Source organism: Carcharodon carcharias, chromosome 1 (assembly GCF_017639515.1).
Source record: "Carcharodon carcharias isolate sCarCar2 chromosome 1, sCarCar2.pri, whole genome shotgun sequence".
In the NCBI taxonomy this organism is placed as follows: Eukaryota; Metazoa; Chordata; class Chondrichthyes; order Lamniformes; family Lamnidae; genus Carcharodon; species Carcharodon carcharias.
The window spans coordinates 73,591,182-73,605,032 of NC_054467.1; the positions used below are offsets into that span (position 1 = coordinate 73,591,182).

Sequence of the window (13,851 nt, forward strand, 5' to 3'; positions counted from 1 at the left end):
ATGTAGCTGAAGATAGTTGAGATTAGGGCACTACCCTGAGAAACTCTTGTCGTCATGCCCTGAAGCTGGGATGATTTGTCTCCCAACAGCCTTCCTTTGTTTCAGGTATGAATCCAGCCATGGAGAAATTGTCTCTTAACTGTCATTGTCTTCAGTTTGATCAGGATTCCTTGGTGCTACACTCAGGCAAATATCACCTTTACATCAAGGCCAGTCACTCATCTCACTTCTGGAGTTAAGATCTTGCGTCCATGTTTTTTGCCGAGATGGTAAAGAGGCCTGGAATTAAGTAGTCCTGGTGGTTATTAGTGAGTAATTGCTGCTTGAAAGCACTGTTGAAAACTACTTCCAGCACTTTGCTGATTGGGAGAAGGCTGATAGAGCAGTAACTGGTCATGGTATATTTGTCCTGCTTTTAGTGGACAGGGCATGTTTGGGCAATTTTCCACATTGCTGGGTAGATGTTTTATTTGTATGTGAACAAGTTTGTTAGTTCTGGAGAACAGATCCTCAGCATTACAGCTGGGATATTGTTGGGACCCATGGCCTGTGCTGTGTCTAATGCACGCAGTAATTTCTTGGTGTCAAAGAGTGGATTTAAATTGGCTGATGATTATCATGCAACGATGCAGACCTTTGTAGGAGTCCAAGAAGAATCATCCATTCTACCTTGTAGCTACTTTAACTGTCCACCATCATTTACAACTGGATGGGACAGGGTTCCAGAGTTTAGGCCAGATTCTTTGGTTGAGCAATCGATTAGCTCTGTCGACAGCGAGTCTCTTCCAGCGTTCAGCATGCATGCAGTCCTGCGTTGTAGTTTCATCTTGTTTGTCATCCCATTTTCAGGTTTGCCTAGTGCTGCTGCTGGAATGCTTTTCTACATTCCTCTCAGTCATCTGGCTTGATAGTGATGCGAGAATGAGGGATCTCCCAAATAGGACATCGCAGGTTGTGGTGGGACACAATTCTGTCAATAGTATCTCATGGGTACCAAGTTTGAGCTGCTAGGCTTATTCTTAATCTATTGCATTTAGCATGGTGGTAGCCCACAAGACACGATGGAGGATGTCCTTAGTGTAAAGGTGGGACATAAACACGACATAGACTGCGTAATGGTCACACCTAACAATAAAGTCATGATCAGACATATATACCTGTGACAAAAACTGGCGATGATGCAGTCAAGTAGATTATTCCTTCATGTTGGTTCTCTCATCATCTGCCACAACCCCAATCTGGCTGCTATGTCACAGAATCATAGAATTGTTACAGCACAGAATGCAGCCATTCCACCTATTTTGTCTGGGCTGGCTCTCCAAATGAGCAATTCACCTAGTGCCATTCTCCTCCCTTCACCCTGAAACCCTGCACATTCTTTCTTTTTAGATAACAGTCTAACTCTCTTTTGAAAGCCTCGATTGAAAATGCCTCCACCATACTCCCAGGCATTGCATTCCAGACCTTTCCACCTGCGTGAAAAAGTTTTCCTTATGTCACTTTTGCTTCTTTTGCCAATTACTTTAAATCTCTGCCTTATTGTTCTCGATCTTTTCATGAGTGAGAACAGTATCTCTCTATTTATGCTGCCCAGACTGATCCTGATTTTGAATATCTCTATCAAATCTCCTCTCAATCTTCTCCAAGGAAAACAGTCCCAACTTCTCCAATTTATTTTCGTAACCGAAGTTCCTGAACCCTGGAACAATTCTTGTGAATCATTTCTGCACGCTCTCCAGTGTCTTCATATCTTTCCTAAAGCATGGCACCCAGAACTGGACGCAATACTCCAGCTGAGGCCGAAGTACTGATTTGTACAAGTTCAACATAACCTCCTTGCTCTTGTACTCTATGCCCCTATTAATAAAGTCCAAGATACTCTATGTTATAGTAACTGCACTCTCAACCTCTACTGCCATTTTCAATGACTTATGCACATATACAACCAGGTCCTTCTGTTCCTGCAACCACTTTAGAGTTGTATCCTTTATTTTAAATTGTCTCTCCATGTTCTTCCTACAAAAATTAATCCCTTCACATTTCTCCACATTGAACTGCAACTGCCACTTGTCTGCCCAATCCACCAACATGTCCACGTCCAATGCTTCCATGTTTCATATCTTCTGCACATTTTGAAATTGTACACCAAGGTCTAGGTCATTAATGTCCTTCAGGACTCAACCAACTCAATCACTGGTGGTACAACTAAGTCATTTTTGGTGATGGGCATTGACATCCACCAACTAGACTCAGTATATTCTGTTCCCCCTCTATTGTCAGTGCAAGCTCCAAGTAGCACTCAATGTGGAGGTGTACTGATTTATCAACTGAGGGAGGGGTTATCAGCAGGAGGTGTCCTTGCCCACTGCGAATCATGAGACTTTCCGGGTCAATGTTGAGAGCTCCCAGTTCTCTGATTAGACCAGATCTCTCAATTACTAGTGCAGTAATATAACCATTACACCACCATAATTTATAAATGGAAAAGAGCCTTTCAGACAGACACTAAGGGTTCATCATGGGGTGACAATTAGTGTGCAGTGCTTTCTGTAACTCATTAAAAAACAAAATCTTCCATGTACAGAAAATACTCCTGCATTGACAGGTTATCTTGCTAGGTAAGGTGACATAAATATCAATCGTGGTATTTGGACAGGTGTTGTTAATTGCAGAGCGGAAAGATTAGACAGATGTTGAACATTACTGGATTGATGAGGACTCTAGTTGAAACACTAATCTGAAAGCAGCATTGCTCTGCTGACAGCGCATTTCTTACATAAGTTACAATTGAGGTATGCCCCTCCCCCTCCACCCCTCAGAAAAACAAGAGTCCTGTGCCTGTGTGCATTCATCCTGTTTCCTCATACAAAACAATATCAGTCAACATAAAAAGAAAATTCATGCCACTGTTTGTTGCTTTTTTTGCTTACAAATTTACCACAGGAGCTGGATTAATATTTGCACACTGCATTTATTAATCAGAAGTTGCAACATGGGCTACTTCCCATCTGCTTCCACTTGTAATGACCTTAAACTTCATAGCAAATCTATTTCAAACATCTGTAGCTTATGTTTTAAACTAGTGACCTGTATCTACGACAGATAATGGATTTAAACTGCTGTTCCAAAATATAACTAAAATCATAAGCATACCCCTTCATAAAGTATTGTGATGTTGCATTAATCAGTTCAGGTTTACAACTGAATATATACTTACATGCCCTGTATAACAGTTTTTTTATTGTGTGACTTTTGTTTTTATGATTTGCTGAACTATTAGAGACACCCCATGCACAAACAATTCACTTTACACAAACAGTAAAAGAACCCAATAACTGCCAAGTATACCAGTTTTGAAATTGTACTTTCCAATAACATAACAAATTTTACCAAACCCAAGTTAGACCTTGCAAATCTACCCTATTCCTTGTAAGGTAAATATGCTAAACTCTACTCTGATATTCACACCTATAGCAGATCTACTGGAGTTGTTCCCTGGACCTGACAAGTAGACTAAGGTACAATAATGCTCTAACCCTATAAAATCTTCTTCAGTCTTCTGACCTCCAAGAGGCATCACTCAGCAAGTGACACCTGGAAGTAGTGTATTGTTAAGAATTGTGCAGCAAATTTCCCATATGCTGGTCTGTATCTCTAGTCCATTCACTAATTGTATTATAATTGTATAGAAGCACCTCAGAGTGCAACATGATGTATGTTGTCTGATTGTCTGCATTGACCATATTGAAATGATTGTAATATTCATTGATTGTATTGATGCACCTTGTGATCCATGTGTAAAAGTTGAATGTGATTGTACTTTTGTGACGGTGATTTTGAAATGTTTTGGAATGTTCTTCCCGATATTTTATGAATAAGGTATATTTTTCAAAAAAAAAAATCTCTAGTCCATTCACCCCACTCTAATTGCCTGAAGTATGTTGTTTAACTATACTGAAGACATTTAAAAAAGATCACATTTTATTAGTTCGCTCTCTTTCCATAGGAAAGATGGGAACATATGACCCAGGAACAGGAGTAAGCCATTCAGCCGTTCGAGACTGCTCTATCATTCTTTAAGATCATGACCAATCTGGTTGTGGTCTCATCTCCACTTTCCTACCTGTCTGCCATAACCCTAGACTCTCTTGTCCATCAAAAATCTGTTTACCCTTGTTTTCCTGGACACCAGTCGAAAAATCCTCAGGATCCTAGTGCTCATAGAAAGGGATTAATTTCAATCTGAGAAGATTTACCATCTTCAACCACCAGCCCCTAACCCCTTTCCATATGGTCTTGAGCAACAGCCCAATGCAGTCTCCCAAAAATAAGTTACTCCATTTAGCCATACATCAATTGTTGGTTGCTGCAGTTCATGGTCTTAAAATTTACACTGGTTCTTGGCCCTTGCTACATTTGCATGGTTTCTGAAATGTGATACCTGCTTCAGACTTGGCATAAAGGATGAACACAAGTAATAGGTCTGTAGAAAGTTGATACTTTCACAGGAACAATAAAGCTCCGTTCCTCTAGGTACAGCTTCCTCAGTTTCCAGCTCAAGACTTAATCTGTCATAGGTGACAGTGAACTGAATGTGGACAAGGAAATTTTTCAGGCTCATTTCCATAAAGATGCATCAGTCAAACAATGCTCTGCATTGCTTGCGTATTTGGGAAAAGGAAGCGCTCTAATCATCACACATCTTTCTCCAGCACCAGTCACAAGCCTAACCCAGTGGCTTCAGCCCTCCACCAACTTCACTCCCACCCTTTTCCTGATCCTCCCTTCCTAGCTGTCACCTTCCAAAAGCAGCCCAACATTTGACAGCCAGGCTAACTCATCACTGTTTCAACAGTGCCGAAGGCTGATATGGCTCAGGCTTCAGCAGTTGTCATTGTGTGGCATGTTGTTGGCTCAGCATGTCTCAAATGATGACTATAACACAAAGAACACCCGACCAGAACCCAACTTAAAGCATGAAAGAACTTCAAAATAGCTTGTAGGCTTGCCCTTAGTAGAAGCTGCCTCAAGAGCTAACAGTAATGGTTTATTTACAAAACAATGTTGAACCACTTTGAAAGAATGGGAAGCACAGTACCTTCAGCAATGTTCTACTGATTTTCCCACATTTTTTTGAATGCTGAAATATCAATATTTGAGAACAGCAATATTTCTATTAAATGACAGCTCAAATATGGTATATCATATTCAGAACACTCACTCTTCAGATTCACAAAAGCTACCGTGGCCATTTGGAAATCAGCTTTGGTGTTTGACAGTTTACATTCTTTGGATCCCTCAGGATTATAAAATCAGACATGCATTTTTAACTTTTCCATAATAAACACCGGAGCCTCAAATGGCATAACTTTTAACACAGAGAAGGCAAAGATACATATTTACACAAGTAAATAGTTAAAAGTATCTATAATTTTAGTTAGACATAACACACTTTCTACCAAGTCTTGTAAACATTTCAATGATAGAAAATCTTTAAAATGAAACAACTAATTTGTGGAAATCAAAACTCTGGTTTAGATTTTCTTGAGCTACATCAACTAGCGTGAACATACATACTTAGTTTTTAAGTCATAAGACATTCACCTACCTTTGCTTGAAGTGTAAAGCAAAGCAGCCTGAAAACATACAATGGATGTGTCTACCAGATTTTCCTCAATGGACATTTGCACTGTAAATCCTGAATCAGGATTTATATTAGCAAGGGATAACAGATCAGTGGAACGCACAAAGAAATTTCCATGAAAAGTATGAATGGAGAGACCTGTAAATGGGAAATCATTATTAGCATTGTTATGCTTCTGCTTATACTTGATGTGCAACAAAGCAAATCAATTTTTTTTCTGTAACTCCCTTTCAAATGCACTATCATGGAATTTGCTGTATATGGGAATTTGTATTAATCATAGTTGTACTACACTTGTATAATGCACTGAAATATCTTAAAAGTTGTTCACACTATTAATATCTTTTAAGTACACTGACTTAGTACATAAGGAAACAGATAAACACAATCACTTGCATCCTTAAATAATTACTTGAATATTGACTAACTTTCCATTCTGCTAAGTAGACGTTTATTTTTGAAAAACAATTTATTCCTCCCTCATTCTCTACTATTTCTCGTATTCTTTAGGCCCTCCAGGTCTCCACCGTCAGGAAGTGAACTTGTTGATACTACCAAGTGAAGAAAAATTTCCAACTGTAAAGCACCAATTACATCTCTTGGAAAAGCCTAGAAGCACAAGTAGTTTAAAGTGCAGTGGCTGCAGTGTAGAGAAAGGTAGCTGCCACTTCAGCCTCAATAAGATCCCACAGGCAGCAATGAAACGAATGCTTAGTTAATTTACTTTAGGTGATGCTGCTTGAAGAAGCAACATTGGCCAGAACATTGGAAGAATTTCCTGCTTTGCTTCAAATAATGAAATAGAATTTTTAAAGTGCACAAAAAATATTAAAACAGATGCAGCCTTCATTTAACACTTTAACTGATTAGCAAATTCTCTAACAATGCAACATTTCCTCAGGATTACACCAGCATATCAGCCTTGGTTAAATGAGCCCTGAATTGACAATCTTCTGGCTCAGAACCAAACAGCTAACAAATGAGCTAAGCTTGACACATTTAATAATATTTGTAATGAAACTGTACAATTATCAGAATCCATCTCCTGTATTTCAGCCCTAAATGTTTTCCAGCTATCTGCTAATGAATTTCTGATGAAGAGGACAAATCTGCTATAAAGGCCTTTTATGACATTTCTCTGCAACTGTCCTCTGGAAGGTGAACAAGAGACCTGTTAGACTTGAGCTCAGAATTATTTTCCCCTCTTCCCTGTGGCTCAGCATCCTCACTTCCACCTGGGGAAACTCCAGGTGGTAATCCTCATTCTACTGAGATCTGGGGCCAAGAGGCTATCTCAGTTGGGAGCACTCATGACTGTGTCAGAAGGCTGTGGATTCAAGACCCACTCAAGAGATTTGAGCACAAAAAATCTAGACTGACATTCCAGTGCAGTACTGAGGTAGTGCTGCACTGTCAGAAGTGCTGTCTTTCAAATGAAATTTTAAACCGTGGACACATTTATTCTCATATTCAAATATAAAGCCACATGAAGGCATTCTAGATCAAAGCACTGGCACCTTCTGGATTATCCCATTGTTCGAGTCAAAGATCTAAGTGATGTCTGCATCACTCGGGGGAATGATGCCTGCTGGACACATTATTGACTTGTTCAAACGATGATGAACATGCACCTAGTATCAAGACGTCATAAGAACCAAAAGGTCTTGAGGAAGATCACCAGTTTCAACTTCAAAGCAGTCCAAACGACGAGAGGAATTCCAAGTGCAGCTCACAATCAATCTGGAAAATCTACACACACTGAAGTCAATTTCAGAACAGTGAGATCAAATAAAGCCAGCTGTACTAGATTCCTGTGTCCAGATCAAAGGTCACAAGTCAAGAAGGCAGCATTCCAACAGCTCAAGGCTGACACCCAAAGACAAATCAGGAAGATAAAGGATAAGGGGTGGGAAGAAAAAGCCTGAGAGATCCAACAATATGCTGACTGTCATGACATGCAAAGTTTCTTTGAAGCCACCTGGGCCACCTATATATAGACCAAGCTCAAATGGACAAAATCCCCTTTGCTCACAGGATGGTGCTTCTCTTCTTGAGGATGATAATACCATCCGTCAACTCTGGAAAGAACATTTTCAACAACTTCTCAACCATGAATCCACAGTGGCAGCTGATACTCTCCAGGCTAACCCCAGTATGCTATGGTAGAATCCATGGGTGAACCGCAACAAGCAATCAAATGGATGAGAAACAACAAAGCCTGTAGTTTTGATGCTATTCCAGCTGAGGCCTTCAAAGCTGGTGGGCTTTTGCTCATAACAAGACTCCAAGCACCCATCCTACGGATTAGGGAGGTAAAAGACCTTCCCCCACCCCTGACTTCAGGGTTGCGAAATTGTAAAAGCAAAACGTTTCACTGTTCCAGTGAAGCCCAATGCAAACTGGATGAACAGCACCTCACCTTCCGATTAGGCACTTTACAGCCTTCCGGACTTAACATTGAGTTCAACAGCTTCAGACCATGAACTCTTTCCTCCATCCTCACCCCCTTTTATATCACCTTTTTTCAATATTCATTCTCATTTCTTAATTTTTATTTTTTCATTTTTATTTTTTATCCATTTTTTATTTCTATTTTTAAATTCATTTTTATTCATTGTTTTATCCTTTTTTAATCCTTTTTCCCCCACCACTGTCCCCTCTCCCCACCCCACCCCCACTTGGGCCATCTGTCACTTGTTCATGTTGTTCTTTCCAGAGTGCTTACCCTTGTCCTGCCATCATCACATTCTGCTCTCTGACCTTAATGCCACCACTAGCACCTCCTTTAGCCAGTATCACTATCATTAACACCCTTTTTCTATGGTATTTCTGGTAATCTCTCCTTTGCCTCCACCTATCACTGGCCCTCTACGCAGCTTCACCTGCTCTACCTCCCCCTTAAACAGTATAAATCTCATTACATTTTATTTCTCTTTACCTCTGGAGAGTCATATGGACTCGAAAAGTTAACTTTATTCTTCTCCACAGATGCTGCTAGACCTACTGAGTTTTTAGAGCATTTTCTGTTTTTATTTGCGAAGTTGTAACTATCTTCAAGGGAGATAATCATTCTCTGTGGAAACCATCAAGTATTTCCCTCTTGTCTATTGCAGGGAAAATCCTGACATGCATTCTCTCGAATCGTCTACTTCCTGACAAATCTTCCCAGAGGCACAGTGTGACTTTAGACCTCCCAGAGGAACCTCTGACATGGTCTTCTAAAGCTCAGTTTAGAGGTAAGCTTTATGTCAGTTTAGATTTTTTGTGCTTAAATCTCTGGAGTGGATTTTGACCCGCAATTTTCTGGCACAGACAAGACTCATTGGCTGTCCCTCGATTCGAGGATGACGTCTACTCAGGGTTGCGATATTACATGTGACTGAATAGGCCGATTCCTGAGCTGCAGGTCTTTGGGCACATGAGGCAGGACGTCCCATGAGCTAGTGGGTTCTGGAGTGCTGCCCTGCCAGAAATGCTGCCTTTTCAATGAAGCGTTAAAACTGAGGATGTATTTATTCTCATACGCTCCTTTTTCCCTCATTTCCTTTTATAGTTTTCCTCTGTTTTTTTCTAGATTGAACTTGTTTGTCTACTGTATGATGAACCTTTGGTCAGTTAGCTTATTTGGCTAGATAGCTACAATGTGATGCAGAATGATGCCAACAACACAGATGCAATCCCTTTGCAGCTGTGATAGTTTATCAGGTAAGCTTTTAAGCTCATTGCATTTGACTGAGTGAAATGAGAGGCTCTGTGGATTGTGCTCCAGAGATTTGGATATCCAAGAAACTTCATCACAATCCTGCAACTGATGATATGACTGCAACTGTTTTGAATGGGAGATCTGAAACAGCCCCCTTCAAAATCTGGACTGGTGTCAAGCAAGTCTGTGCGATAGCCCTCATACTGTTTACAAATCTACCTGACAGAAGCTATTCATCCCATCAAAGATTAACTGTCCTCTGGTGTGAGTATTAAAAACCACCTCGATCGAAAACTCTTTAACCTGAGTCGCCTCCATGCAAAACTGAACTGACCATCATAGACATATATGATCTACAGTTTGCAGATAACTGCTGTGTCATTGCCCACTCTGCACCAATGTGCAAGCCCCCCTCGATCTCTTCAATTCTGCATACAAGAGACTAGGTCTACCTATAACTTTATCAAAGCAAAACTCATATCAACACAGACTTGGTCAGTAAAATATTCCATATCCCATATATACACTGAAGGAAAAACTCTGGAATATGTTGAGCACTTCCCACATGTTGGCAGCCACGACTCAAAAGGGCAACATTGAAGAGGAGATCCAGTTCAGATCAGCTGCGCCAGCTCATCCTTCTACAAACTACAGCCATGAGCGTTTGACAACAAAGGCTGCCGGAAGTCAGCAAAAGTCCTAGTTTAGAGCAGTTGCAATCACCACACTCTTTTACTGCAGTGATACCTAGACTGTGTATCAGTGACACATGAGTGCAAGAGTTCTTTTTTTATTTGTTCATGGGATGAGAGTGTCGCTGACTAGACCAGCATTTGTAACCCATCTCTAATTGCTCTGGAGAAAGTAGTGGTGAGCCGCTTCCTTGAATGGCTGCAGTCTATGTGAGGTAGGCACACCCATTGTACTAATATAAAAACAAAACACTGCAGATGCTGGAAATCCAAAACAAATTTAGAATTACCTGGAAAAACTCAGCAGGTCTGGCAGCATCGGCGGAGAAGAAAAGAGTTGACGTTTCGAGTCCTCATGACCCTTCAACAGAACTGGGTGAATCCAAGGAGAGGGGTGAAATATAAGCTGGTTTAAGGTGGGTTGGGGGTGGAGGAGAAGTGGAGGGGGGGTGTGGTTGTAGGGACAAGCAAGCAGTGATAGGAGCAGATAATCAAAAGATGTCACAGACAAAAGAACACAGAGGTGTTGAAGGTGGTGATATTATCTAAACAAAGGGGCTAATTAAGAATGGATGGTAGGGCATTCAAGGTATAGCTCTAGTAGGGGTGGGGAGGCATAAAAGGTTTAAAAATAATGGAAATAGGTGGGAAAAGAAAAATCTATATAAATTATTGGAAAAAACAAAAGGAAGGGGGAAGAAACAGAAAGAGGGTGGGGATGGAGGAGGGAGCTCAAGACCTAAAGTTGTTGAATTCAATATTCAGTCCGGAAGGCTGTAAAGTGCCTAGTTGGAAGATGAGGTGCTGTTCCTCCAGCTTGCGTTGGGCTTCACTGGAACAATGCAGCAAGCCAAGGACAGACATGTGGGCAAGAGAGCAGGGTGGAGTGTTAAAATGGCAAGCGACAGGGAGGTTTGGGTCATTCTTGCGGACAGACCTCAGGTGTTCTGCAAAGTGGTCGCCCAGTTTACGTTTGGTCTCTCCAATGTAGAGGAGACCGCATTGGGAGCAACGAATGCAGTAGACTAAGTTGGAGGAAATGCAAGTGAAATGCTGCTTCACTTGAGAGGAGTGCTTGGGCCCTTGGACGGTGAGGAGAAAGGAAGTGAAGGGGCAGGTGTTGCATCTTTTGCGTTGCCATGGGGAGGTGCCATAGGTGGGGGTTGAGGAGTAGGGGGTGATGGAGGAGTGGACCAGGGTGTCACGGAGGGAACAATCCCTACGGAATGCCGCCAGGGGGGGTGAAGGGAAGATATGTTTGGTGGTGGAGTTGGCGGAAATAGTGGAGGATGATCCTTTGAATGCGGAGGCTGGTGGGGTGGTAAGTGAGGACAAGGGGGACCCTATCATGTTTCTGGGAGGGAGGAGAAGGCGTGAGGGCGGATGCGCGGGAGATGGGCCACACACGGTTGAGGGCCCTGTCAACGACCATGGGTGGAAAACCTCGGTTAAGGAAGAAGGAGGACATGTCAGAGGAACTGTTTTTGAAGGTAGCATCATCAGAACAGATGCAACGGAGGCGAAGGAACTGAGAGAATGGGATGAAGTCCTTACAGGAAGCCGGTTGTCAATGAATTTCGGGCTCGGCACGATGCTGAACTCTTCTTCCACCGTCTTCGGCTCCGGGCTCACTTCTTTGGGCAGGAGTCCTCTCCCCGTTCAATGGATCCTTTTACCCACCAGCAATATTCTCCCTCCACCTGGACCCCTCCCTCTGGATTCTTATCTTCTCTTGAACTTTTCATTGAGAACTGTCGGCGCGACATTAGTCGTCTCAATTTCTCTGCTTCTCTCACCCAGTCTAATCTCTCTCTCTCTGAACTTACTGCACTCAGTTCTCTCAGGTCCAACCCTGACATTGTCATCAAACTCGCTGAAAAGGGTGGTGCTGTTGTTGTCTGGCGCACTGACCTCTACCTCGCGGAGGCTGAGCGTCAACTCGCAGACACTTCCTCCTACCTTTCCCTGGACCATGACCCCACCACTGAACATCAAGCCATTGTTTCCAGGACTGTCATTGACCTCATCTCCTCTGGGGATCTTCCTCCTTCCAGCTTCCAACCTGATAGTCATCCAACCTCGGACAGACCACTTCCACCTCCTACCCAAAATCCACAAACAGAACTGTACCGGTAGACCGATTGTGTCAGCTTGCTCCTGCCCCACGGAACTCATTTCTCGTTATCTTGACTCCCTTCTCTCTCCCCTTGTCCAGTCCCTTCCCACCTACATCCGTGATTCCTCTGAAGCCTTACGTCACATCAACAATTTCCAGTTCCCTGGCCCCAACCGCTTCCTCTTCATCCCTCTACACCTCCATCCCCCACCGGAATGGTCTGAGGGCCCTTAGCTTCTTCCTCGAACAGAGGCCCAAACAATCCCCATCCACCACTACTCTCCTCCATCTGGCTGAACTTGTTCTCACACTGAACAATTTCTCCTTCAACTCCTCTCACTTCCTCCAAATAAAAGATGTGGCTATGGGTACCTGCATGGGCCCCAGCTATGCCTGTCTCTTTAAGGGGTATGTGGAACATTCCTTGTTCCAGTCCTACTCCGGCCCCCTTCCACAACTCTTTCTCCGGTACATCGATGATTACTTTGGTGCTGCTTCATGCTCTCGTCGGGACCTGGAAAAATTTATTAATTTTGCTTCCAATCTCCACTCCTCCATCATTTTCATGTGGTCCATCTCTGACACTTCCCTTCCCTTCCTTGACCTCTCTGTCTCAATCTCTGGTGATAGACTGTCCACCAATATCCGTTACAAGCCTACTGACTCCCACAGCTACCTCGACTACAGCTCCTCACACCCCGCTTCCTGTAAGGACTCCATCCCATTCTCTCAGTTCCTTCGCCTCTGACGCATCTGTTCTGATGATGCTACCTTCAAAAACAGTTCCTCTAACATGTCCTCCTTCTTCCTTAACCGAGGTTTTCCACCCATGGTCGTTGACAGGGCCCTCAACCGTGTGCGGCCCATCTCCCGCGCATCCGCCCTCACGCCTTCTCCTCCCTCCCAGAAACATGATAGGGTCCCCCTTGTCCCCACCAGCCTCCGCATTCAAAGGATCATCCTCCAACATTTCCGCCAACTCCAGCATGATGCCATCACCAAACACATCTTCCCTTCACCGCCCCCCCCCCCCGGCGGCATTCCGTAGGGATCGTTCCCTCCGGGACACCCTGGTCCACTCCTCCATCACCCCCGACTCCTCAATGCCCACCTGTGGCACCTCCCCATGCCCACGCAAAAGATGTAACACCTGTCCCTTCACGTCCTCTCTCCTCACCATCCAAGGGCCCAAACACTCCTTTCTAGTGAAGCAGCATTTCACTTGCATTTCCCCAACTTAGTCTACTGCATTCATTGCTCCCAATGCGGTCTCCTCTACAATGGAGAGACCAAATGTAAATTGGGCGATCACCTTGCAGAACACCTGTGGTCTGTCCGCAAGAATGACCCAAACCTCCCTGTCGCTTGCCATTTTAACACTCCACCCTGCTCTCTTGCCCACATGTCTGTCCTTGGCTTGCTGCATTGTTCCAGTGAAGCCCAACGCAAACTGGAGGAACAGCACCTCATCTTCCAACTAGGCACTTTACAGCCTTCCGGACTGAATATTGAATTCAACAACTTTAGGTCTTGAACTCCCTCCTCCATCCCCACCCCCTTTCTGTTTCTTCCCCCTTCCTTTTGTTTTTTCCAATAATTTATATAGATTTTTCTTTTCCCACCTATTTCCATTATTTTTAAATCTTTTATGCCCTCCACCCCCACTACAGCAATACCTTGAGTGCCCTACCATCCA

General features: G+C 43.1%; 1 protein-coding gene across 3 annotated transcripts in view; it reads right to left on the minus strand.

Annotated features, from left to right (window-relative positions):
- Positions 1-13,851, minus strand: part of LOC121278687 (protein transport protein Sec24B-like) — a 111,550-nt gene that overhangs the window by 27,122 nt on the left and 70,577 nt on the right. For all 3 annotated transcript variants that reach the window (XM_041189050.1, XM_041189034.1, XM_041189043.1), the window contains one exon: positions 5,609-5,782. In XM_041189050.1, coding sequence (XP_041044984.1) covers positions 5,609-5,782 — 174 coding nt within the window. The remainder of the gene's footprint in view (positions 1-5,608; positions 5,783-13,851) is intronic.